The sequence below is a fragment of the Ovis canadensis genome, chromosome 4, assembly GCF_042477335.2.
Source record: "Ovis canadensis isolate MfBH-ARS-UI-01 breed Bighorn chromosome 4, ARS-UI_OviCan_v2, whole genome shotgun sequence".
Lineage (NCBI taxonomy): Eukaryota > Metazoa > Chordata > Mammalia > Artiodactyla > Bovidae > Ovis > Ovis canadensis.
The window spans coordinates 129,076,041-129,103,507 of record NC_091248.1 but is presented as its reverse complement, the minus strand read 5'-3'; the positions used below and the strand labels follow the sequence as shown (position 1 = coordinate 129,103,507).

The 27,467-nt window shown below is 45.2% G+C and overlaps 1 protein-coding gene and 1 long non-coding RNA gene across 3 annotated transcripts in view; one reads left to right on the top strand and one right to left on the bottom strand.

Annotated features, from left to right (window-relative positions):
• Positions 1 to 3,938: 3,938 nt before the first annotated feature.
• LOC138439652 (uncharacterized) lies at positions 3,939 to 12,947 on the bottom strand. Of its 2 annotated transcripts, XR_011256790.1 has the most exons (4): positions 12,586 to 12,947; positions 11,432 to 11,468; positions 5,746 to 5,828; positions 3,939 to 5,191 (listed from the first exon to the last, which is right to left on the bottom strand). It is a non-coding gene; the product is annotated as an uncharacterized lncRNA (long non-coding RNA). The 2 variants fall into 2 exon arrangements; XR_011256789.1 differs by lacking the exon at positions 12,586 to 12,947 and having other exon boundaries at positions 11,432 to 11,507.
• A 128-nt stretch (positions 12,948 to 13,075) lies between these two features.
• Positions 13,076 to 27,467, top strand: part of RHEB (Ras homolog, mTORC1 binding) — a 54,031-nt gene continuing 39,639 nt past the window's right edge. The window contains exon 1 of the mRNA XM_069588743.1: positions 13,076 to 13,745. Coding sequence (XP_069444844.1) covers positions 13,694 to 13,745 — 52 coding nt within the window. The 5' untranslated portion in view covers positions 13,076 to 13,693. The remainder of the gene's footprint in view (positions 13,746 to 27,467) is intronic.

Sequence of the window (27,467 nt, the reverse complement as noted above, 5' to 3'; positions counted from 1 at the left end):
CCCCCAATCCCTCCCAGCATCAGGGTCTTTTCCAATGAGTCAACTCTTTGCATGAGGTGGCCAAAGTACTGGAGTTTCAGCTTTAGCATCATTCCTTCCAAAGAAATCCCAGGGCTGATCTCCTTCAGAATGGACTGGTCGGATCTCCTTGCAGTCCAAGGGACTCTCAAGAGTCTTCTCCACCACAGTTCAAAAGCATCAATTCTTCGGCACTCAGCCTTCTTCACAGTCCAACTCTCACATCCATACATGACCACAGGAAAAACCATAGCCTTGACTAGATGGACCTTTGTTGGCAAAGTAATGTCTCTGCTTTAGAATATGCTATCTAGGTTGGTCATAACTTTTCTTCCAAGGAGTAAGTGTCTTTTAATTTCATGGCTGCAGTCACCATCTACAGTGATTTTGGAGCCCAAAAAAATAAAGTCTGACACTGTTTCCACTGTTTCCCCATCTATTTCCCATGAAGTGATGGGACCAGATGCCATGATCTTCGTTTTCTGAATGTTGAGCTTTAGGCCAACTTTTTCACTCTCCACTTTCACTTTCATCAAGAGGCCTTTAGTTCCTCTTCACTTTCTGCCATAAGGGTGGTGTCATCTGCATATCTGAGGTTATTGATATTTCTCCTGGCAGTCTTGATTCCAGCTTGTGTTTCTTCCAGTCCAGTGTTTCTCATGATGTACTCTGCATAGAAGTTAAATGAGCAGGGTGACAATATACAGCCTTGATGTACTCCTTTTCCTATTTGGAACCAGTCTGTTGTTCCATGTCCAGTTCTAACTGTTGCTTCCTGACCTGCATACAGATTTCTCAAGAGGCAGGTCAGGTGGTCTGGTATTCCCATCTCTCTCAGAATTTTCCACAGTTTATTGTGATCCACACAGTCAAAGGCTCTGGCATATGAAGGTTTTAAAAGCTCGATGACTTAATGCCCATAAAATGCTTAGGCCACAGTCTAACACGTAGTATCTTAAGTACTACATGCGTGCATGCTCAGCTGTGTCTGACTCTTTGCAACCCTATGGACTACAGTAGCCTGCTAGGATCCTCTGTCCATGGGATTCTCCAGACAAGAATACTGGAGTGGATTGCCATTTCCTACTCCAAATCCCATTTATAACAGCATCAAAATACGAAATACTTAGAATAAATCTGATAAAAGATATATATAGCCCATACATTGAAAAGTACTAAATACTGCTGAGAAATGAATGAAGACTCAAACAAGGGGAGTGATACACTTTGCTGATGGGTCAGAAGACTCAATATTGCTAAAATGTAAGTCCTCCCAAAATTGATTATGGATTCAAAATAATGCAAATCAAAATTCCAGCAGGCTTTTTTGTAGAAATTGACAAATTGATTCTGAAATGCACATGAAAAGACAAAGATCTTAGATCAGTCACAACAACATTGAAAAATAAGAACAAGGTTAGAGGGATAAAACTACCGTATATCAAGATTCATTTCATCCATAATGGCCACTCAGTTCAGTTAGGTTCAGTCGCTCAGTCGTGTCCGACTCTTTGCGACCCCGTGAATCGCAGCACGCCAGGCCTCCTTGTTCATCACCAAATCCCGGTGTTCACTCAGACTCATGTCCATCAAGTCCATGATGCCATCCAGCCATCTCATCCTTGGTTGTCCCCTTCTCCTCTTGCCCCCAATCCCTCCCAGCATCAGAGTCTTTTCCAATGAGTCAACTCTTTGCATGAGGTGGCCAAAGTATTGGAGTTTCAGCTTTAGCATCATTCCTTCCAAAGAAATCCCAGGGCTGATCTCCTTCAGTATGGACTGGCTGGATCTCCTTGCAGTCCAAGGGACTCTCAAGAGTCTTCTCCAACACCACAGTTCAAAAGCATCAATTCTTCGGCACTCAGCCTTCTTCACAGTCCAACTCTCACATCCATACATGACCACAGGAAAAACCATAGCCTTGACTAGACGGACCTTAGCTGGCAAAGTAATGTCTCTGCTTTTGAGAACCCCATGAACAGTATAATGGCCACTATAAAATATAAATTAGTAGATGTGAAAAGAAACAAACCAAAAAATGACCTATAATCAAGAGAAAAGTCACTCAATAAAAGCAGACCTGTGGGACTTCACTGTGGCACAGTGGATAAGAACCCGCCTTGCCATGCAGGGGACATGGGCTCGATCCTGGTCCTGGACGACTCCATATGCCTCAGACCAACTAAGCCCATGCACCACAACTACTGAGCCTGTGGTCTAGAGCCCTGGAGCTGCAGCTACTGAGCCCAGGGCTGCAGCTACTGAGGCCAGTATACCTAAGGCCTGTCCTCCACAACAAGAGAAGCCACCACAATGAGAAGTCCGTACAGTACAATGAAGAGCAGCCCCCGCTCACCGCGACTAGAGAAAAGTCCATGGAAAGCAATGAAGACCCAGTACAGCCAAAAATGCATAATTGTTTTTAAAAAAGCAGACCTATGGCAAACAGATAGGGAAACAGTGGAAAGAGTGTCAGACTTTATTTTTGGGGGGGCTCCAAAATCACTGCAGATGGTGACTGCAGCCATGAAATTAAAAGACGATTACTCCTTGGAAGGAAAGTTATAACCAACCTAGACAGCATATTAAAAAGCAGAGACATTACTTTGCCAACAAACGTCCTTCTAGTCAAGGCTATGGTTTTTCCAGTAGTCATGTATGGATGTGAGACTTGGACCATAAAGAAAGCTGAGTGCTTTTGAACTGTGTGTTGGAGAAGACTCTTGAGAGTCTCTTGGACTGCAAGGAGATCCAACCAGTCCATGCTAAAGGAGATCAGTCCTGAGTGTTCATTGGAAGGACTGGTGTTGAAGCTGAAACTCCAATACTTTGGCCATCTGATGCGAAGAACTGACTTATTGGAAAAGACCCTGATGCTGGGGAAGATTGAAGGCGGGAGGAGAAGGGGACGACAGAGGATGAGATAGCTGGATGGCATCACCGACTCAATGCACATGAGTTTGGGTGGACTCCGGGATTGATGACGGACAGGGAGGTCTGGTGTGCTGCTGTCCATGGGATGGCCAAGAGTTGGATACGACTGAGTGACTGAACTGAACTGAACTGATCTGATGAATGATTCAGATATTAGTTAGCAAAGATTTAAAAATAACTGTGATAAGTATGTTAAAGAACCTACAGAAAACAGGTATATGTTGGGGAGAGATAGGAGAACTTTAGGACAGAGGTGGAAATTATAAAAGGATCAAATGGAAATCCTAGAACTGAAGAATATGTTACCCCCAATATTTTAAATTATTAAATTAAAAATCAGAAAAAAAAATAGAGAAAAGAACAAACAGAGGCTTAGTGACTGGTAGAAAACTATCAAATTGCTTAATACGTGTGAAACTGGAGTCCCAGAATAAGAGAAGAGAGTGCACAGGGCAAAAAAATACTTGAAACGTTGGCTGGGAAGTTTTCCAAATTGGATCAGAAACAGTAACTCACAAATATAAGAAGCTGAGTAAACCTTAAACAGCATTAAAGTGGAGAAAATTACACACAAACATATCACAGTAAAACTCTAAACACCAAAAATAAAGACAAAATCTAAAAAGGAGATGGGTAGCGAGGAACATAGGACATAAAGGAATTAACAAGATGATAGCTGATTTCTCAACAGAAAAAAATGGAGGCTAGCAGAAACTGGAACATCTTTAAATAGTAAAACACACACAGAGACACATAGGCACATACCACTGTCTACCTAAAATTGTCTATCAACCAAAACAACACAAAACTTTCAAAAACGTAGAGGGACAAAATAACATGTGGGAGATCCTTGTAATGATGGGATAGCTCTGTGTTTTGATTGTGGTTTCAGTTACACAAATCCAAAAATGTAATAAAATTGAACAGAACCACACACACATACACACACACACGTGCACGCACATTAAAATTGGTGCACTCTTGAGTTCTGTGGATTGTACAATTTTAATTTCCTGGTTTTGATATCATGCTACATTTATGTAGGATTTACCATCAGGAGAGCAGTACATAGGACATCTCTGTACTATTTTTTTCAGTTCACTTCAGTTGCTCAGTTGTGTCCAACTCTTTGGAAACCCATGGACTGCAGCACGCCAGGCCTCTCTATCCATCATCAATTCCTGCAGCTACTCAAACTCATGAACATCGTGTCAGTGATGCCATCCAACCATCTCCTCCTCTGTCGTCCCCTTCTCCTCCTGCTTTCAATCTTTCCCAGCATCAGGGTCTTTTCCAATGAGTCAGTTTTTTTAATCAGGTGACCAAAATATTGGAGTTTCAGCTTCAGCATCAGTCCTTCCAATGAATATTTAGGACTGATTTCCTTTAGGATGGACTGGTTGGATCTCCTTGCAGTCCAAGGGATTCTCAAGAGTCTTCAACACCACCACAGTTCAAAAGCATCAATTCTTTGGCACTCAGCCTTCTTTATGGTCCAACTCTCACATCCATACATGCTGCTGCTGCTGCTACTAAGTCACTTCAGTCATGTCCAACTCTGTGCGACCCCGTAGACGGCAGCCCACCAGGCTCCCCCATCCCTGGGATCCTCCAGGCAAGAATGCTGGAGTGGGTTGCCATTTCCTTCTCCAGTGCATGAAAGTGAAAAGTGAAAGTGAAGTCACTCAGTTGTGCCTGACTCCTAGCAACCCCATGGACTGCAGCCCACCAGGCTCCTCTGTCCATGGGATTCTCCAGGCAAGAGTACTGGAGTGGGTTGCCATTGCCTTCTCCCATCCATATATGACTACTGGAAAAACCATAGCTTTGACTAGATGGACCTTTATCAGCAAAGTAACGTTTCTACTTTTTAATATGCTGTCTAGGTTGGTCATAGCTTTTCTTCCAAGGAGCAAGCGTCTTTTTATTTCATGGCTGCAGTCACCATTTGCAGTGATTTTGGAGCCCCCCAAAATAAAGCATCTCACTGTTTCCATTGTTTCCCCATATATTTGCCATGAAGTGGTGGGACCAGATGGCATGACCTTCGTTTTCTGAATACTGAGTTTTAAGCCAACTTTTTCACTCTGCTCTTTCACTTTCATCAAGAAGCTCTTTAGTTCTTCGCTTTCTGCCATAAGGCTGGTTTTATCTGCATATCTGAGGTTATTGATATTTCTCCCGGTAATCCTGATTCCAGCTTGTGCTTCATCCAGCCCAGCATTCTGCACGATGTACTCTGCATATAAGTTAAGTAAGCTGTTAATAATTATTTCCAAATAAAAAGTTAAAGAGAGACTTCCCTGGTGGTGCAGTGGGTAAGAACCCGCCTGCCAATCCAGAGGCCATGGGTTTGATCCCTGGTCTGGAGAGATACCTCATGCTGCGGAGCAACTAACCCCGCGAGTGCCATCTACTGAGCCTGGGTGCCGCAACTACCGACGCCTCCCGCCTAGTCAGTGCTCTGCAACCAGAACCACAGCAATGAGAAATGCGGCCCCACTCGGCGCAGAGAAAGCTCTTGAAAAGCAGTGAAGACCCCGGCAGCCAAAAAGTTATTTAATTAAAAATAGGAAAAGAATCCATTTTTTTAAAGTTAAAAGAAATAAAGACAATTTTCAGATAAATGAATGCTCGATTTGTTGCCAGGAGACTACGAGAAATGCTAAAAGAAATTCTTCAGGCAGGAGGCAACTAGGGAAAAGCGTAACTTGACTCGCCAGTCCCTGAGGGCTGCACACAGTGACCCCCTTCCAGAGAGTACAGCATGGAGAGAGAGCAAGAGGACCTCACCTGTGTGGAGGCCGACAGTCGCCACCCCAGACAGGCGATCCAGGACAGCATCCACAGCGGCAGGTCTCGTGGGGACGATCCACCTTCCATGAGATGAAAATGGCACTTCGCCTCTGTGGTCTTCCTCCCAAAACCCGCACATCCCGTTCACGTCCGAGACAAACATCAGACAAATCCCAACTGAGGAACAAACTACAAAATCATGCCTGAAAGCATGCCTCGTGCTTTCAAGGTCATCAACAACAAGAAGAGTCTGAGAAGTGCTCATGTCCAAGGGGAGCCTAAGGAGGCATGATGGGGTGTCCTGGGAAAAGTGCATTCGGGTACAACTGGGAAAGCTGAATAACGTATGAAATTGTCAGTAAGAATTAACTAACCTGTATTGATCATTGTAACGAACAGTACCACACTAATGTGGGCTATTGATAATGTGGGAGGGAGGAGACTGAGCCCAGGGTATGCGGGAATCCTCACATTACCTTCCCAAACTAAAAGATAGTTTATTATTATTATTTATTTATTTATTTATATATTTTAGTTTATTTTTTTTAATAGACAAGATATAGTAACTAATTGCATCATACAAACTTTATTTAGATTCTGATTTAAACAAAGTGTAAAAGAAAATGATAATGGCATTAAGAGACATTGAAATAGTCTGGCTGTTTGGTGGGACTAAGGATTCCTTAATGGGCTTCGTTTTTCAGAGCCAAAAAGGCATTGTTTTTTTTTTTTTTCTTAAAGAGTCATCTTTTAGGGATTTCCTTGGTAGTCCAGTGGTTTGAACTCTGCACTTTCTCTGTGGGCCTGGATTCAGTCCCCAGTGGAGGAACTAAGATCTCACACACACACACAAAAGTCATCTATCAGAGAAAATACTGAAATAAATGAATTTGAAATGGTATGACATGTAGGATTTACTTCAAAATAATCCACATGTGGGTGGAAAATAGTTGGCAGGAAATGGGAGTGTCCACGACTCGGTAAATATGGAATGAAGCAGGGGATGGGTGGTCTGGGGTTCATCACACTAATCTCTCTACTTTTATACATGCTTGAAATTTTCCAAAGGGGGAAAAAAGTTGCAGAAATATTTGTAAAATCTGCCTTAGTGTTTTGGATGCTCAGTTTTTTAACATCTATTTGTTAAGGGATATTTACTACTTTATTAGCTAATATCGAGGTGTAATTACGCTGTCATCATTAACGAAAGTGGATATGAATTCGTATTTTTAATGCTCTTGTCAATTTTTGTGTGTATTTAGTCGCTAAGTCATGTCTAACCATTTGCGACCTCATGGACTATAGCCCACCAGGCTACTCTGTCCACAGGATTTCCCAGGCAGGAATACTGAAGTGGGTTCCCATTTCCTTCTCCAAGGGAAGTTCCCAACCCAGGGATCGAACCCAGGTCTCCTACATTGGCAGACAGATTCTTTACCACTGAGTCACCAGGGAAGCCCCTTCTCAACTTTTACCTTTTTGGAAAAACGTTTGGTCATTTTTTTGTAAGATATGATTAGGTTACCATGTTTACCTTTAACACAGTTGGCAGACAGCCCACACAAGGAAGAAGTGCAGCCTGTTATTTTTCTTAGTGTATACTTACATTGCATTTTTATTCTCATCAATAATTCATGGGCTTTTTGAACGGAAAACTTTTATTTTTTTATGTATTTATTTTAGTTGGAGGCTAATTACTTTACAATATTGTAGTGGTTTTTGCCATAAATTGACATGAATCAGCCATGGGTGTACATGTGTTCTCCTTCTTGAACCCCCTCCCTCCTACCTCCCCATCCCATCCCTCTGGGTCATCCCAGTGCACCAGCCCTGAGCACCCCGTCTCATGCATCGAACCTGGACTGGTGATCTGTTTCATATTTGATAATATACGTTTCAATGCTATTCTCTCAGATCATCCCACCCTCACCTTCTCTCACAAAGTCCAAAAGATTCTTCTATACATCTGTGTCTCTTTTGCTATCTCACATATAGGGTTATCATTACCATCTTTCTAAATTCCGTATGTGTGTTAGTATACTGTATTGCCAGAGAAGGCAATAGCAGCCCATTCCAGTGTTCTTACCTGGAAAATCCCATGGACAGAGGAGCCTGGTAGGCTACAGTCCATGGGATCGCTAGGAGTCGGACACAACTGAGCGACTTCACTTTCACTTTTCATTTTCACGCATTAGAGAAGGAAATGGAAACCCACTCCAGTATTCTTGCCAGGAGAATCCCAAGGACAGGGGAGCCTGGTGGACTGCTGTCTATGGGGTCGCACAGAGTCAGACACGACTGGAGCGACTTAGCAGCAGCAGCAGCAGCATACTGTACTGGTGTTTTTCTTTCTGGCTTACTTCACTCTGTATAATAGGCTCCAGTTTCATCCACCTCATTAGAACTGATTCGAATGTATTCTTTTTAATGGCTGAATAATATTTCGTTATGTATATGTACCACAGCTTTCTTAACCATTCGTCTGCCGATGGACATCTAGGCTGCTTCCATGTCCTGGCTATTATAAACAGTGCTTTGATGAACACTGGGGTACACATGTCTCTTTCAATTCTGGTTTTCTTGGTGTGTATGCCCAGCAGTGGGATTGCTGGGTCATATGGCAGTTCTATTTCCAGTTTTTTAAGGAATCTCCACACTGTTCTCCATAGTGGCTGTACAAGTTTGCATTCCCACCAACAGTCTAAGAGAATTAGAAAACTTTTAAGACCTATGACCATTCTGTGAGATTCAGTTTAGCAGAACTGAGGTAATACGTTCTGTAATTCCTCAGAACCAGACATGTGAAGAGGAATCCATTACAATGTTCTATACACTGAACAGTGAGGGCCACACTGACGGCCCCTCCCCATTGTGGAAACCCCACTAGGACACCTCTCATCCCAGTCACAACACGTGGCCATGAGTATGCCATGGTCAATCCATATACTACATAGGTTTTTTTGTTTTTTGTCCAGTCACTAAGTCATGTCCCCATGGACTGCAGCACACCAGGGTCCCCTGTCCTTCACTATCTCCTGGAGTTTGCTCAGATTCATGTCCACTAAGTCAATGATGCTATTTAACCATCTCATCTCTGTCACCCCCTTCTCCTCCTGCCCTCAATCTTGCCCAGCATCAGTCCTTCCAATGAATATTCAGGGTTGAGTTTCCTTTAGGATTGACTGGTTGGATCTCCTTGCAGTCCAAGAGTCTCTCAAGAGTCTTCTCCAGCAAAATTTGAAACCATCAGTTCTTCCATGCTCAATTATTTTATTTATAAATAAAAACTTTTTTTTTAATCTACAAGAAGTTCTTTTTTCTTCCCTGCACAATAATGTTAGAAACGCTCCAGGTCCCAACACACTGGGTAAAGCCCAACACTGAGAACACTTCACACAGGAGGAGGAACCAATGGTGAATGGTCCCTCAAACCATAATTATAACTTTCAGTGGCTTATAAGCACTGTGACTAAATTCCACATCTAAGGCACATGTGAAGACCATACATAGTCATAATCAAAGCCTTGCTGGCCAAGCCATCACGTTTTATTGCAAGGACCTGGCCTGCTGTTCTCCTGGAGCTTCCCCAGGTACTGCTGTGCCAGCTCTTAGGAGCATAGTGTTCCCCTTCAGTCATCGTGCCCAATGCCCACACATGGACCCTCAGGACTTGCTCTGCAGGGCAGCTAGCACCCCTTAAGGAAACACTCCCAGGAGGTGCACACTGGCTTGGGGTGTTGGGAAGAAGGTCAGTTTCATCCACAGCCTGGCAGAAACTAGAGTCAAACTTGAAATGAAAGTCTACTGACAACTTGAAGACTGGCGATGGGTTCTTTTCTCAGGGCTGCTGTTAACAAAGTACTGTAAACTGAGGCTTCTTTTCTCACAGTTCTGATGTCCAGAGGTATAAACGCCCCCCAACTTCAGAGGGAAGCAGGGCTCCCTGCCTCTGAAGTCTCCAGGGAGGGGCATCGCTCCAGCCTCTGCCCCCATCGTCACATCGGGGGGTGGGTGTGTCTGTGTGTGTGTCTCTCGTCTTCTCTCCTGAGGAAACCAGTCATGTTGGATTAGGGCACCCCTCCTCCAGTCTGCTGCTGCTAAGTTGCTTCAGTGGTGTCTGACTGTTTGCCACCCAATGGACTGTAGCACACCAGAACTCCTCCGTCCATGGGATTCCCCGGGTAAGAATAGTGGAGTGGGTTGCCATTTCCTGCTCCAGGGGATCTTCCCCACCCAGGGATCACACCCGTGTCTCCTGCGGCTCCTGCACTGCAGGTGGATACTTTACCACTGAGCATCATGGAAGCCAACTCCAGTTTGACCTCATCTTAACTAATTATATCATCAACAGCTCTAGTTCCAAATAAGATTACATTTTGAGAGGGTTAGGACTTTGACATATCTTTGTGGGGGACACATTCTGAGACAGGCTGGGACCTTGGACCCCCTCCTGCAGTGCTCGCACCTGGACAGATGTCCTCTCCCACTCCTTGGGCATCAGAACACAGAGAAACTACAAGGGACTAGAGATAGTTGCATATTGAAAAGCAGAGACATTACTTTGCCAACAAAGATCCACCTAGTCAAGGCTATGGTTTTTCCAGCAGTCATGTATGGATGTGAGAGTTGGACTGTGAAAAAAGCTGAGCACCAAAGAATTGATGCTTTTGAACTGTGGTGCTGGAGAAGACTCTTGAGAGTCCCTTGGACAGCAAGGAGATCCAACCAGTCCATCCTAAAGGAAATCAGTCCTGAATATTCATTTGAAGGACTGATGCTGAATCTGAAGCTCCAATACTTTAGCCACCTGATTTGAAGAACCGACTCATTTGAAAAGACCCTGTTGCTGGGAAAGATTGGAGGTAGAAGAAGGGGACCACAAGAGAATGAGATGGTTGGATGGTGTCACCAACTCAATGGACACGAGTTTGAATAAATTCCGGGAGTTGGTGATGGACAGGGGGGCCTGGCGTGCTGCAGTCCGTGGGGTCTCAGAGTCAGACACGACTGAGTGGCTGAACTGAACTGAAAGATAGCTGCACACGTGCACTGTAGGGGAGAATTATCAACAGTAAGAGACAAGAAGGCCAAAACCCAATGGTTGCTTCTGAGTGTCAGGAGGAGAAAAGGGTGATCCCTGCACCCAACATCACCAGTGGGATGGGCAGCCCACCAAGCCACCCCTTCCTGCTAAGCAAGAGCACTTGTTGCTTTCTCTCTCTCCTTCCTGCTGCAGCATGAGCCCCAATAAGGCCCTGCCTGCATTTCCCACCTGGTCTCTTATCCTACATGGTCTGGCAGCAGTCAGGTATTTCTATGTGAATTCATACATCAATCCCAAATATTTCAGGTCATCTGAGTCATTTCTTAAACCAGGGAAATTCTCCCCATTCTGGAATAAAGGAATCTTCAGTACTCCGGGGTCTGACCTGAATGGGCTTTAACACAACTGGAATATTTCACGAATGAATTTGTCATTTACAACTGCACTTCTCGGTCTGGACTCCTAAAAGTCTGGACTCCTAAGTCTGGACTTCTCGGGCTACGGCGGTGCTTTCAAACTTTTGGGGGCAACACACAGAAAGAAATACATATTACAATGGAATGTAGGACACAATACATATATACATAGCATATATAAATATATATACACACAACAAAAGTGTCATGAAACAATACTCACCCTTACTATGCAAGGAACTATTTTCTGTTCTGTTCTTCTGTTAAAAAAAAAACAAAACAAAACAAAACAAAAAACCACCAATCTGATTTCACAACCTACTGGGGAGTCTGGTACCATTAGTTCAAAATTCTGTAGTGGGTACTGGCTCAATCGCATCGCGCTCTGTGACTCCATGGACAGTAGCCTGCCAGGATCTTCTGTCCACGGAATTTCCCAGGGAAAAATACTGGAGTGGGTTGATATCTCCTACTCCAGGGACCTTCCTGACCCAGGGACAGAACCCGGTGTCTCTTGCCTCAACAGGCAGATTCTTTACCACTACGCCACCTGGAAAAAATACTGAAGGAGAGGGATCCAATTCACAGCACAAAAATTACACATTTCCCCAGCGAGTCCATTTTAAGGCCTGAATTGTTTTAAGTATTTCAACTAATTACAGGGTGGAATGCAAAAATCAATTAACAAAAAAGACAACCTGAAAGGTTTTCTCATGTCTAGCTGGTGGCCTGGGGCTTCAACTGTAAGACACCCCTCTCCAGGACCTGAATGTGCACGAGTCCTCTCCAGTGAGCAGGGAGCAGTGGAAGGATTCTGCCCCAACGTCACTGTTCTAAACCCAACACCGCGACAGTCCTAGGGACTGTCACCTCTAAATCTTCCTAACCCAAGAATCCTGCCCTTGCCGCTGTTTCCTGGGGGCTTCTCCTCGGTGCTCACTGGGCGAGGCCATGACCAGAGAGCGGTGGTCCCACTTAACCAGGCAGGTCAACACTGCCAGACAGCCCGAGGACGACAGAGGGACTTCAGTACGAGTAGCAGGTATCTGCTTCTTCAGCAACCTCCATGGACAAGAATACCTAGCATGATAGAAAGCTCTGATCGCATCCTGCTTTCTTGGGCCCGGTTTTCACCTTCTTGGCGCATGATCCAGGCCTCCCGAGCTGGCGTCCCTCCCTGCAACCCCCAGACACCCTTCACCAGCACCACTGAAAACGGGGTTGTCAGGGCACCTCTGGAGGGAAATACAGTAGCGTCTCTTCAGCGGAGAAGTCAGCCCACGCCTGAGCGCCGGCTCTCCGGTCTTAAATCCCCCTGGAAGGACGGTTCTGGAGAGTTCTCAGCCAACAACGGCGGGTGTTTTAAGTCTGCCTTACTCAGTTAGCCATGCAGGTGTTGACAGTTAAACCTGCGTCGACCCGGCGCTGTTCCTTTCCCGTGAGGTGTGTGGGATCCGCAAACGCCAGCGTTAAGACCGGAACTGAGGAGATGCATGAAAACTGAGGAGAACGCTTTTTTCATGAAACACGTTCACATTTTCAATGAACGCATACTCCATTCTTCCCATGGTCCTCCACCCATGGCTGATGCTTCGTCATCACCTACATCCTCCAACCTAGACTCACGAAAGCCAATACAGCAATTTTAAAACAAAAACAAAAAAACACACACGAGGAAGATATCAGCCAACCAAGAGCCCAGCAAGGCACCCGCCACCAGCCTCGTGCCTTTTAAGGGCTCAGCGGGCGCGAGTTCAAGGACCGCTCAGCGGCCCACCAATCACCGCACCTCCCACGCTTCGCCCCGCCCCCTCCCCGCGATCTAACCAATCCCTGGGGAGATAGCTTCTTTCCGCCCCTCCCACCCGCCTCCAGCCCCTCAGAAGCTCTAAGCCTCCAAACTTCACCGGCGCCCAGCCGCGCGTTTGTAGTCGGCGTTTATTTTTAGCTGCCGGGCCAAGCAGCCCCCGCCTCCGGGCCCGCCTCTTCACCGCCCGCCCCCCCAATGGGAGAAGGAGTTTCCGTCGCGTCAGCGCGCGGGCGGATGGGAACTGTCCAATCAGCGCTCGGGGAGAGCTGGCGTCATTAAAAAGCGGCGGAAGACAGTGGGCGGGTCATGACGCAGCGAGTTTTAGTCGTGACTTTTCCAGGGGCATCTCGGCGTCCCCTCTTTTTCCCTTTAAAGTAAAACACTTCCCGACGCACACCCCGTGCGTTTGGGGGAAGGGGCCGCGGCCGCGGGAGGGCGGTGCTGACGCGAGCAGCCTGCGGCGTCGCGCGGTCACGTGGGCGTGTTTGGGGGCGGGGCCGCGCGGCGGTTCCGGGCGGTTGGGCGCGCGAGCGAGGAGCTGAGGCAGCCGCGCCCGCCCGCCCCGCCCCGCCCCTGGATGCCGCTGTGCCCCGGCGCGGCCGCCGCCGATCGCAGCGCAGGAGCCGCCGCCGCCGCGGTTGATGTGGTTGACCCGGGGCTGAGGAGGCCGCCAAGATGCCGCAGTCCAAGTCCCGGAAGATCGCGATCCTGGGCTACCGGTCTGTGGGTGAGTGGCGGGCGCCGCGCGGCCTCCTCGCTCCCCGGGCCCCGAGCCTCGCCCGGGGCCCGGCCAAGTTTGGGGCCGGCGCGGCCATGTGGCGGCCGCGCGTTTCGTAACCGGCCGCCCGCCGTCGCCGCCACCTCCATCTTGGAGCGGAGGCCGGCGGCGCGGCGGGGCCCGCGGGGAAGCGCGGGGGACGCGTGTGGGAGGCCGCGGGCGAACGGGCGCTCGGGTCGGGTCGGGCCGGGCCGGGTTGGCCGCCACGCCGCCCGCCGCAGGGCCCTCCACAGCCCCGGAGTAGCACCTGTCCCCCCTCCCCGCGGGGAGCAGTCCGTGATTGTTGCTGGTGGCCTTTTCCACCCCAAATTAAAACCCATGGGGCTTCAACAAAGGACGTGGCTCCTTAGCCGTAATTTTTCTGTCTTGTGAAGTTTGAACATTTTAAAGCAAACCCGGGAGCTCAGAGGACGTTGGCTGCTGAGGGCCAATTTCCTAGGAAGAAACTCGAAAGACCACCCCCCCCCCAAACCTCCCGCTTCGGAAGCCTCCCAAGATGCTGCCAGCGACCGAAGTAGGAGGGCAGAAAAAGGGAAATTTCTGGCCACTTGGTGTCCTGTCTTTTCCTTTGGGGAGGAAAAAATAAGGTCAGATACTTGTAACCAGAATGTCGAAGTAATTCAAAAGTACCCCTTCCCGCACCCCGCCAAAGGTTGACATATATTTGAAACTGAGAGTGGCAGTCGCTTTTTCCACCCCTAACAGAGGTGGTCTGGGGTGGGAGGTGGTGGACGGGATGCCAGAAAACGAGGGAGGAAACAGAACCGTTGAACTTAACCATGCTTCAGGGTGAGGTTTTTATTGTCTTTGACAACCGGAAGTCTGGAAAAATTACTTCTTCTGTGTTGTTTTTAAGAAGTAGCTGTCCAAGGAAAAGGGCGCACTTGACCACAGTGGGGTGGGGGTGGCGAGGGCAGGGGTTCGGAGTCTGTGGTGACTGCAGAAGGAGGTGACACGAACTGCCCTGGGAAAGCTGGTTAACTGCCTGCTCATTGGCCGAACTCCCCGACTTCGCTTTCCTTTCTGCTTCTTCACCCCCATTTTCCACGGTCGGTGCCAGGGTCTGTGCTCTTTGACCAAGATGAGCTGCGGCGTGCTTACTCATCCTTTTATTACCTCTCTTTGTCAAAGTGCTGGGGGGTGGGGTATCAAAATGAGAGGGTGAGAGACTCTTGTGTACAGATAAGGGGCGCCAGGAGCCCTGGGGGTAACTCCTGTGAGATGCGATGATCGTGGAGGGAGGGGGAGGAGAGGTGACAGTCTTAACAACTGCAGCCGTCAAGTCTCCGGGCGTCAGATGGAGGCTTTTCAAGTCTCTAACAGCCCCGAATGCACATATGGAACCACTGCATCCCCCCTTTATTGACAGTCTGTGTCTCAGAGCCTTTGCTTCTCTGTTCTCTCTCTTTTCCTCCTCTGCATTGTGAAGAGTGGGACTCGGACATATCCTGTCTCTTGAATGAGTTCTATCTCCTCAGAGTGCCCATAGTTTAAAGGTACCAGTGTCTGAATAATCAAGTTACAGGTGACATGAATTACCTGGGCTGCCTGCTTTCAACTGAAGAGAATGTCCCAAACATTCTGGCTTATTTACCCCTGGAGATTCTTGAGGTGGTGATTCCAGTCGCCAGTAATCTAGCCTACCATTTCATCACTGTTTGTTAAAGAAGTTCTTTAGGTCCAGTTGAAACCAATTTTGTCTTTCCTGCCTTCTAATCCCATCCTCTTGAAGACCCAGAGGTGACACGTCCCCCGTTTGCCTTCACTTCACGTTTATTTTAAGCCACTGCTCACCGAAATGCTCCTGTGCTGGATCAGCCTCCAGGGGCACCCAGAGCAGGTCCAGTCCCTGTTTCCTGTGCCTTCCTGTTGCTAAAGCCTGCTCCATTGTCTCCGTGTTTATTTTCATATGTGGTGATGATTAAAATGTGTTTTGCACAGGTTCAATGACTACCAGTCTTTGCATTTGATTTTACAGTTGTTTACCTTTGTTAGGAACCAGGACTTTTTGTAGTTTGTGGGCTTTTTTGTTTTGCCAGCATCAGAAACGGAGATAGTTCCCTGATTCCACATCCTAGTCACTCTTCAGAGAATAACTCAGACTTCCGAGTTCACTGACCTGTCTGCTTGCCAATGATGCTAGGGTAGAGAAATCTGAGTACCTGTGTTCCTAGGTTGTGTTACTGTGATGCTAAACTGTAGTGTCATATTGACTGGTGGGAAAAGCCTAAGCCTGAAACCGCATCTTTCTTAGAATATTCTCTTGACTAAATATCGTATGCCAGTTTAATTTGTAAAATACTTGTCATTCTGAGTTTATTTTAAAAGTTTGGGCTTCCCTGGTGGCTCAGAGGTTAAAGTGTCTGCCTGCAATGCGGGAGACCCAGGTTCAATCCCTGGGTCAGGAAGATCCCCTGGAGAAGGAAATGGCAACCCACTCCAGGATTCTGCCTGAAGAATCCCATGGACAGAGAGGCCTGATGGGCTACAGTCCATGGAGTCGCAAAGAGCCGGACATGACTCTTGTTTGCCTTCAGATGAAACTACGAAGTGCAATGACTGTTTTACTATTTGGTGTTCAAATTTTGTAGTTATTTTAAAAACACTGGAAAAACTTAACAGTGAGAAAAACAGAATTCTCAGATAATTTATACAACTTTTTTTTTTGTCCTGAAGCACCTTTCCTGTTATTTACAGTGTTAAGCTTTTAAGGACACGTCACCTGTAGCGCAGGCTGGTGTGCAGGGAGTGCTTTGTATGAACTGTTTTGGTGGTAGCCAAATGTGCTAGCTCCCTGACGTCCATTGTTCTAATACAAATGAGTAGTCCCGTGATAGGAGGTAACTGAATGAGTCGTCCTCTGATAGGAGGTAACTAAACTTAATCTGGCTAAAGTTATAGTGTCAGGTTAACAACTATCTTCAAATAAAATATGGCATATTTTTCACTGGAATGTTATACAGAGAGGTTTGATAATCGAGTTTACCATTAGACCACAACAATCAAAAGATTGTCATATATTACTCTCGGAGGTTAACAAACAGGATGGGATCAAAGGAATGTGAAAGATCTTAAGAGAGAACATGAAGAAATTCTGTGGTGTGGTAAAAGACATTTCAGTAAGTATCTCAAATTATTACCCTCCTTGTCAAAATGTTTTAGGTAGTAAAGATCAGGCATCCTTTGATTTGGCTACTTCATAGGGAAAGATATCATTAACTTTGTTCCCTATAGAATGCCATCCAATTGTATGCTGAAATTACCGTATCCTTTTCTAACACATGGCATTGAGGACTTGTAAAGTTAGAGATTGTTTGCCATGTGTAAAATGTGTTACTATGTAAAATTATATGTTCACGTGCTTCATAACATGGCGAAGTTGTGTACTTGTGGGTGGGGATAGTCCTGTGGTGACCACCTTGTGTTGAAGCTTGAAATTAATTTTACTTTCAGTGCCGTTCATTGTTCTGTACAAGACATATTCAGAACTTGCATTTGTAATTGTGACTTTCCAGCACTTAATACGATATTCGTAGACTTTTTCTTTTTTTGGCTGCGCAGGGTCTTTGTCGTTCTGTGTGTGTTTTCTCTAGTTGCAGTGAGCAGGGGCTTCTCTTGGTGTGGACCACAGACTCTAGGTGCTTGGGCTTCAGCAGTTGTGACTTGCGGACGTAGTTGCCCCGTGGCATGTGGAGTCTTCCCCGGCTAGGGATTGAACCTGTGTCCCCTGCGTTGGCCAGGTTGATTCTTACCTCTGTACTACCCGGGAAGTCCCTAGGTGTTTTTTTTTTTTTTTTTTTTTTAAGTAGAGTTGATGTATCATATTTATATAAGTTACAGGTGTACAGTAGAGTGGTTCACAATTTTAAACGCTATTCTTTGTTTACAGTTGCTATAAAATGTTGCCTATGTATTCCTGTTGTACAATGTATTGAGCTTCTTTTGCACATAATAGTTTGCACCTCTTAATCTCCTGCTGCTGTATTGCCTCTCCCTACTTCTAGGCATTCGTTCTGTAAATCTGTGAATTTGCTTTTTTTGTTATATCTAATGTTAATGTGATGTCCCTGGGAGTTACAGCAATCCATGTCTCCCTTCATCCCCCCAGAAGAAACGCTGTACTCAGCAGCAGTCCCCTCCCATCCTCTCCTCACCTCACACCCTGGCATCACTAATCTTTCTGTTTCTACAGATTTACCTATTCTGGACATTTCATATAAATGGAATCACCTATACATGGCCTTGCATGCCTAGCATTTTTCATTTAACATAAATATTTCCCAGGTTCATCCGTGTTGAGGCAGGTATCAGTAATTCATTCCTTTTGGATGCCAAATAATAATCCGTTATTTGAATATACCACATTCTGTTTATACGTTCATTAACTGATGGGCGTGTGGGCTGTTTCTACATTTAGGCTAATATAGATAATGCTGTTAGCAGCATTCCTGTTACATATTTTTTGTATGTGAAATTTTTGCGTAGACATGTTTTCCCTTCTTTTGGGAATAGTTCTTGGAGTATAATTGTAATTGCTGGGTCATATGGTAATTGTACGTTTAAAGTTTTGAAGAACCATCAAACTGTTTTTCAGCCAGTTTACATTCCAGCTAACAATTGAAATCTCTTTCAATTTCTCCACATCCTCACCAACACTTCTAATCATCTATCTTTTTCTTTAATTTTTATATGTTTATTATCTTAATTTTAAAAAAATTTTTATTGAAATATAATTGACTCACAGGGCTTCCCTGGTGGCTTGCAATGCAGGAGACCTGGATTCAGTCCCTGTGTGGGGAAGATCCCCTGGAGAAGGGAATGCCAACCCACTCCAGGATTCTTACCTGGAGACTCGCATGGACAGAGGAGCCTGAAGGGCTACAGTCTGTGGGGTCACGCAGAGTCGGACATGACTGAGCGACTTCACTTCTTTCACTTTTTATAGTTGACTTACAATGTTGTGTTTCTGATGTACAGCATACGTTGAGTTATACATATCTATATATCCATATTCTTTTCCACTGTGTTTTATTACAGGCTGTTGAATATAGGTCCTCGTGCTATATAGTGTGTGTGCACGCTCAGTTGTGTCCGACTCTTTGACCCCGTGGACCATAGCCCCCCAGGCTCCTCTGTCCATGGGACTTTCAAGGCAAGAATACTGGAGGGATTTGCCGTTTCCTTCTCCAGGAGTGCTATACAGTGGGAACTTGAGTATTTTATATTCAATATATAATTGTACCTGCTAATCCCAAACTCATGATTTAGTCCTTCCCCGCATACCCTTACCCCTTTTTAATGGTAAGTTTGTCTGTGAGTCTGTTTCTGTTTCATAAATAACTTCATTTGTGTCATATTTAAGATTCTACATATAATGATACCCTAGAGTATTTGTATTTCTTTGTCTGGCTTAACTTCACTTAGTATGATAATCTGTAGGTCCATCCGTGTTGCTGCAAATGCTGTTGTTCCATTCTTTTATGGCTGAGTAATTTTCCACTGTATATGTGTATCACAACTTCCTCATTCATCTGTCAGTGGACGTTTAGATTGCTTCCATGTTTTCGCTATTGTGAATAGTGCTGCTGTGAACGTTGGAGTGCATGTATCTTTTTGAATTAGAGTTTTTGTCTTTGGGGGTGTATGCCCAGGAGTGCGATTGCAGGATCCTATGGCAGCCCTAGTTCTAGTTTTTTAAGGAACCTCTGTGCTTTTTTCCATAGTAGTTGCACCAGCTTACATTCCTACCAACAGTGTAAGGAGCTTTCGTTTCTCCACACCTTCTCCAGCATTTGTTATTTGTAGATTTGATGTCCATTCTGACGGGTGTGGATGATACCTCATTGTAAATTTGATGTGCTCTTCTCTAATAATTAACTAAATGCAGAGTTCCAGAGAATAGCAAGGTGAGATAAGAAAGCCTTCTTAATGCAAAGAAATAGAGGAAAACAATAGAATGGGAAAGATGAGATCTCTTCGAGAAAATTGGAGATACCAAGGGAACATTTGATGCAGAAATAAAGAACAGAAACATCAAGGACCTAACAGAGGCAGAAAAGATTAAGAAGAGGTAGCAAGAATACACAGAACAACTGTACAAAAAAGGCCTTGATGACCTGGATAACTATGATGGTGTGGTTACTCGCCCAGAGCCAGACATCCTAGAATGTGAAGTCAAGTGGGCCTTAGGAAGCATCACTACAAACAAAGCTAGTGGAGGTGATGGAATTCCAGCTGAGTTATTTCAACTCCTAAAAGATGGTGCTGTTAAAGTGCCAGCAAATTTGGAAAACTCAGCAGTGGCCATAGGATTGGAAAAGGTCAAATTTCATTCCAATCCCAAAGAAGAGCAATCCAAAGAATGTTCAAACTACCCTACAGTTGTGCTTATTTCACATGATAGCAAGGTAATGCTCAAAATCCTTCAAGCTAGGCTTCAGCGTTATGTGGACCAAGAACTTCAGATGTTGAAGCTGGGTTTGGAAAAGGTAGAGGAACCATTGCCAACATCCGTTGAATCGTAGAGAAAAACAAGGGGATTCCAGAAGAACATCTGTTTCGTTGACTATGCCCCATGAACATGAATTTGAGCAAACTCTGGGAGATAGTGGAGGACGGGAAAGCTTGGTGTGCTGCAGTCCATGGGGTTGCAAAGAGTCAGACACTTCTGGTGACTGAACACTAATGAGCTCATCCATCTTTCTTGTACTAGCCATCCTTATGAGTTTGTGAAGGGTCATATACAATGTGCAAATAATTTCTTCCATTCTGTGGGTTCTTTCCACGTTCTTGAAGGTGGCCTTCCTTTGAAGCAAAAAGTTCTCAATTTTGACAAAGTCCATTTTATTTATATTTTTATTTTGTCACTTGTACTTTTGGTGTCATATTTTAGAAACCATTGCCTAGTTCAAAAATATAGATTTACTAATATGTTCTCTTCTAAATGTTTTAAATTTTTATCTCTTATATTTGGGTCTGTTATCTATTCAGAGCTAAATTTTGTGGTGGGAAATAGGAGTAAAACTTGATTCTTTTGTATGTAGATAGCAAATTGTGCCACCACCTTTGTTAAAGGACTATTCTTTCTTCATTGGATTGTCTAGATGTCCTTGTCAAAAACCAAGTGATCCATCTCAAAATGGAAGTACGTACTGTTTGCAATGGAGAAGAAAGCCCCTCCCCTTCATCCCTCTTCCTCTGAAAAAAGAGTTACAAGGTGGTAATAGAAACTCACTTCACATTAAATAGTAAATTACAAAAAAGAAAAACCCCAGTGATCATAAATATATGGTTTTTTTCTGGACTATTCCTTTGATCTGTGTGTTGGTCCTTGAGCCAGTATCATACTATTTTGATTACTGTTTTTTCATGGTAAGTTTCAAAATAGGGAAGTGTGAACCCTCTAACTTAATCCTTTTTCAAGATTAACTTCTCTGAGTCCCTCGTATTGCCATAGGAATTTTAGGACTGGCTTATCAATTTCTGCAAAAAGAAAAAGGCAAGTGGGATTTTGTTTTACAAATTTGCAAGTGTCACGCCTGGTTTAAAAAACACTTGAATTCTCTTATCTGCTTCTGAGTTCCTTCCATTGCAACATATAACTGTATATAAAGTATATAAGGGAAATCCAGCCTGCCAGATAGGTAGTTGGGAAACGGAGGAGTATTTTAATACTGTCACATTAAATTACTAATACAGTACTTTTTGGGTGATTGTGGCTGTTACTCAGGCTTCCCAGGTGGCACGGTGGTAATGAATTCTCCTGCCAGTGTGCGAGACACGGGTGCAATCCCTGAGTCGAGTAGATCCCCTGGAGTAGGAAATGGCAACCTGCCTGGAGAGTTCCATGGACTGAGGAGCCTGGTGGGCTTGTGACCCCATGGACTGCAGTACATCAGGCTTCTCTGTTCTTCACCATCTCCCAGAGCTTCCTCAAGCTCGTTTCCATTAAGTCAGTGGTGCCATCCAACCATCTCATCCTCTGTTGTCCCCTTCTCCTGCTGCCTTCAGTCTTTCCCAGCATTGAGGTCTTTTCCAGTGAGTCATCTCTTCAAATCAGGTGACCAGAGTATTGGAGCTTCAGCTTTGATATCAATCCTTCCAATGAATCTTCAGCATGGGTTTCCTTTAGGATTGACTGGTAGGATCTCCTTGCAGTCCAAAGGGCTCTCAAGAGTCTTCTCCAGCACCACAGTTCAAAAGCATCAGTGCTTTGGCGTTCAGCCTTCTTTATGGTCTAACTCTCACACCCATACATGACTACTGGAAAAACCATAGCTTTGGCTAGACAGACCTTTGTAGGCAAAGTAGCGTCTCTGCTTTTTAATGTGCTGTCTAGGTTGGTCATAGCTTTTCTTCTCAGGAGCAAGCGTCTTTTAATTTCATGACTGCAGTCAGCATCTGCAGTGATTTGGAGCCCAAGAAAATAAAGTCTCTCTCTGTTTCCATTGTTTCCCCATCTATTTACCATAAAGTGATGGGACCAGATGCCATGATCTTAGTTTTTGAATGTTGAGTTTTAAGCCAGCTTTTTCACTCTCCTTTTACTTTCATCAAGAGGCTCTTTAGTTCCTCTTCGCTTTCTGCCATGAGGGTGGTGTCATCTGCATAAGTTAAGTCGCTCAGTCGTGTCCAACTCTTTGCAACCCCATGGACTGTAGCCCACCAGGCTTCTCCGTCCATGAGATTCTCCAGGCAAGAATACTGGAGTGGGTTGCCATTTCCTTCTCCAGGGGATCTTCCCAACCGAGGGATTGAACCCAGGTCTCCCGTATTAGAGGCAGACGCTTTTAACCTCTGAGCCACCAGGGAGTCATCTGCATATCTGAGGTTATTGATATTTCTCCCGGCAATGTTGATTCCAGCTTGTACTTCATCTAGCCCGGCATTTCTCATGATGTACTCTGCATAGAAGTTAAATAAGCAGGGTGACAATATACAGCTTTGACGTACTCCTTTCCTGATTTGGAACCACTCTGTTGTTCCACGTCTGATTCTAACTGTTGCTTCTTGACCTGTACACAGATTTCCCAGGAGGCAGGTAAGGTGGTCTGGTATTCCCCTCTCTTTAAGAATTTTCCACAGTTGTGATCCACACGTCAAAGGCTTCGGGATAGTCAATAAAGCAGAAGTAGATGTTTTTCTGGAATTCTCCTTTTCCATGATCTAGCAGATGTTGGCAGTTTGATCTCTGGTTCCTCTGCCTTTTCTAAATCCATCTTGAACATCTGGAAGGTCTCAGTTCACATACTGTTGACGACTGGCTTGGAGAATTCTGAGCATTATTTTGGTAGCGTATGAGATGAGCTCAGTTAGTTGTACAGTAGTTTGAACATTCTTTGGCATTGCCTTTCTTTGGGATTGGATTGAAAACTGACTATTTCCAGTCCTGTGGCCACTGCTGAGTTTTCCAAATTTGCTGGCATGTTGAGAGTAGCACTTCAACAGCATCATCTTTCAGGATGTGGAATAGCTCAGCTGGAATTCCATCACCTCCACTAGTTTTGTTCGTAGTGATGCTTCTAAGGTCCATTTGACTTCACACTCCGAGATGTCTGGCTCTAGGTGAGTGATCACACCATCATGGTTATCTGGGTCAGTAAGATCCAGTCAATTGGAAATTCTGGCTCACTCTTCTGCAGATCTTGCCACGTTTCAACACATTCAGTATACAACTGTTTCTTTAAATGGCATCTTGTAACATCAGCACCCATCTTCTCAGAAAAATTAAATATTGGGAAGTAGTTAAGGTCACCCTGAGTGATGCAGATTTTCCAGAATTCCTCTTGAAAGTTCAAGTTTGATCACTGGCAAAATACTACCAGTTTTTCTTGAAATGAGTCTCATTTCTTTCATTTCCAAGAAGGTGTCTGCCAAAGACCCGCATCTGGAACAGCAATAGCTTGTTGGTCGTTCTTACAGGTGAAAATGGCATTCCACGATAAAGCTGCCTGTTTCAGACCACTTCCAACACCCTCACACGAGTGCTTTTTCCCCAGGTGATGGCCATGCTTGAGTGTGTAGCAGCTACACTATATGCAAACATCCCATTCTGTGTGCAGAATATTCAAAAGACATGGATTTAAAGGTCAGGATTTAATTAATTATTTTTACTGCTTCCTCAAGGACACTGTTGAGTAAAAGTGGCCTTTTTTTGTTTTCTCCTCTTTTACTGAGCGTGCACAGTAGTGAAGGATATGTGACTGTCCTTTACAGTTTGTGACCAGTGTCTTGATTTGTGCTAAGGGGCACCAAGCTAGCAGCTTTACCACCATTGGTTTTGCACCATTAATGCACACAAAAGCATAGTGGAAAAGGCCAACTATACAGTGAGTCCTCTACATAGGAACAGGGTCCATTCTGAGAGCACATTCTTGCGTGCGTGTGAACGTCTCTCAGTCATGTCCGACTCTTTGCAACCCCATGGACTGTGGCCCGCCAGCTCTTCTGTCCATGGAATTCTCCAGGCCAGAATGCTGGAGGGCGTAGCCGTCCCCTTCTCTAGGGGATCTTCCCGACCCAGGAATTGAACCAGGGTCTCCTGCATTGCAAGCGAATTCTATACCAGCTGAGCTGTCAGGGAAGCCCCTTAAGTCCATTCTTAAGTCCAGTTTTTTTCTTAAGTCCAACAGAGTTAGCCTAGGTGCCCAGCTGACACAGTCGGCTATACAGTACTGCTCTGTACTAGGTTTATAATACTCATCACACAAATAATACATAAAAAATAAAGCATTTTTACTCTTACAGTACCTTGAAAAGTATGGTAGTAACAGAAGTAAGTACAGTACGACAGCTGGCATTCAGGGGCATGTTCTCATCTTTGAAAGTTTGTATGTAGGGGACTTAACTGTGAAATAGTTTGACTTATGAGCCCCTGAGGGTGTGTCCAGGGACCCCCAGTGTTGTGCAGACTGCGCTCAGAGAACCATGGTGCACAGGATCCGGCTAGACTGCTGCTCGCTCCTGTTCAGGGGGCTGCGGTGACCAGTCTTAGAGGACCCTTCCAGAAGAGGCCCTGCAGCATCGGAGGAGACCAGGCTGGTGAGCTGGGAAGGAGCTTGGCATGCTGAGAAGGAAGGACGTGGGGGTGGCTGGGCTTCTTGAGGTGGGAGGGGGAAGCAGGGTTGGAAAGGTAGGCAGGAGCTGGCTATGCAGGGAGCTGGCGGGCAGCTTTCCTGTGTGGGACGCAGTGAATTACTGAAGCCTGGGGAGAGTTAGGGTGTCTGAATGCCAGTTGACTTGGCCTCTGATGGTTGTGCAGTTAGGGTGAATGCTTGGTTTTCAACCTGATACCAATGAAGCTCCCAAAAGAGTAATAAGAATTGCCATGGTGGCAGCACCACCAAGACCTATATGCTAATTACGTGGTTTTCAAGTCCAAATATCAGCAACTTTATCACAGAATATGAAATGGCATCTGCGCCTGTGACTATGAAGTCAGAAAGGTGCAACATTTCCCTTAGCTTGGGCCTGGAAGAGAGCTAATAACTCTAATACTGTCCACGAGTGGATTGTACTTGTTCACTTGAATAAATCAGAACTGACCTGGGACGTGATTGTGCAAGATAAAGCATTATGAAATCTTTAGTGCTCACAGTTGAGAGAACCTTTATTCTTAGTTCTAATTTATTTTGAAGTACCAAATTAAATCTTAGAGATCTGTCTTAAACTGATAACTGTCAGAATGCAGACTGTTAAGTACCTTTGACATGAATTGCTGATTGATTTAGAAATATAATTTAATATTTGAAACACAAAGGTCCCAGAATGCTATTTTAGTGTTTTAATAGTTTTAAATATATATTGGGCTTCTGACGAAAGAGAGTTCTACCTAGGGCATCAGAATTTGAAGTCTGAATTGGTGTTGGTTTAGAACAGAAATGCTGAAAATCTTGTACTGTGCTTTGTAGGCAAGTGAGAGCAGGGCAGTCTAAGGATATCAGTATAATTAACTCCTCGGTGTCCTTGGTTGGTTGGTGTCCTGGCCATGATAGAATTGAGTTCCCCCTTACCTCCCTGCTCCCCTCCCCCGTATTTCCTTTTGTTGTGCTTTCATGCTTGCAGAAAGACTCCAGGACTTTTGAAACAGAAATAAATATTTTAACAAGCCGTGTTACGATCCTACCTTTTGCAAGATTCAAAGTTGAATGTTAGCTCCATGATGGCACAGTGAATAATTCGTGAACATGGAGATGAAAATACTAGCGTTTATAGTTCATATAGTTTTAGGACATGAAAATGCTTTTCTTGGACTAGTATGTCTTGAGTATAAATGCATCTGGCCAGTATTTTGCACGTTCTCAAATCTAAATCACTTTCAGAATTTAAAGAGAAGATATTATAAATACAGGTTCTTTTTAGTCTTGTTCATGATTTCAGTGAGTGAATAAACAACGTAGCTGGCAAAATTCAACCATGGTGGCTGAATTCAAGATGGAAGAAGATTCAAAATGACCTTGCCAGACTGGACGTGTGTGCTAAGTCGCTTCGGTCATGTGTGACTCTTTGTGACCCCATGGACTTCAGCCTGCCAGGCTTCTCAATCCGTGAGATTCTCCAGGCAAGAATACTGGAGTGGGTTGCCGTTTCCTCCCCCGGGGGGTCTTCCTGACCCAGGATTGAACCCACATCTCTTAGGTCTCCAGCATGGCAGTCAGGTTCTTTACCACGGGTGCCACCTGGCTCTCCATGGCAGGAATGGAAGTGGGAAAGCTCTGGGATTTCTGATCCATCTGTGAGACCCCCTGTAGACCACCAGGCTCCTGTGTCCGTGGGGATTCTCCAGGCAAGAATACTGGAATGGGTTGCCATTTGCTCCTCCAGGAGATATTCCCAAGCCAGGGATCGAACCCACGTCTCCCACATTGCAGGCAGATTCTTTATCATCTGAGCCACCAGGGAAGCAAGCCCTCTAATCCATCTGCTGACGGGAAATTAGAAGTGAGTATGACCCTGAGTACCCTCAGGAGCAGGAGCGCCTCACTGCAGAGAAGAGCCGTGTAACAGTTTAGAGCAGAGCATCCCTGGGGTGGCTGCTGAAGGAAAGGTAAAGTCTTGTGTTAACATTTCAGAAGAAATCTGTACGCATCCAGGCTGAGAGACGTGGATTCATTTTCTGAGCAGTTCAGGTCACTGGTTCTCATCATGAACTCGTCAGACCTGACATTTAGTTGTTCTCGGTTCTGGTGCCCACTTCGAGTGGTGGTCCTTAAACTTGAACTTCAGGAGTTTTGCCTGAGAACATGTGAACATTTTCTGGGGAAAGAGTCCAGGGTTTTATCAGCTCCCCAGAGCACTTCAGTCCCCAAAAGATGGAGCCGCTGAAATGACTGGCTGACGAGGACATGTGTGGGTTAAGTGCACCACGTTATCCAAGTGCTCATTAAATGTTGGAGTCAACTGTGTCCCTTCCACGGGCCAGGCACTGTGTTCTGAGTTGCCAGGGCTGGGGAAGCCCTGGCCTCTGCTGCTGGGGAACTTCAGTCTAGCGAGGGAGCCGCAGCAAACAGATGGATCACTGCCACTAATGATCGTTAGCTGGTGTTCTTGAAACATTTACTGGTATGGGATGCCTTAACCTCCAGGAGGTAGCTCAGGAATGAGGAGGACCTAATTGGTGTTAAGACACGGATCGATGCAAATGTTTAAAGAACTTTTGAAGAAATAATCTGT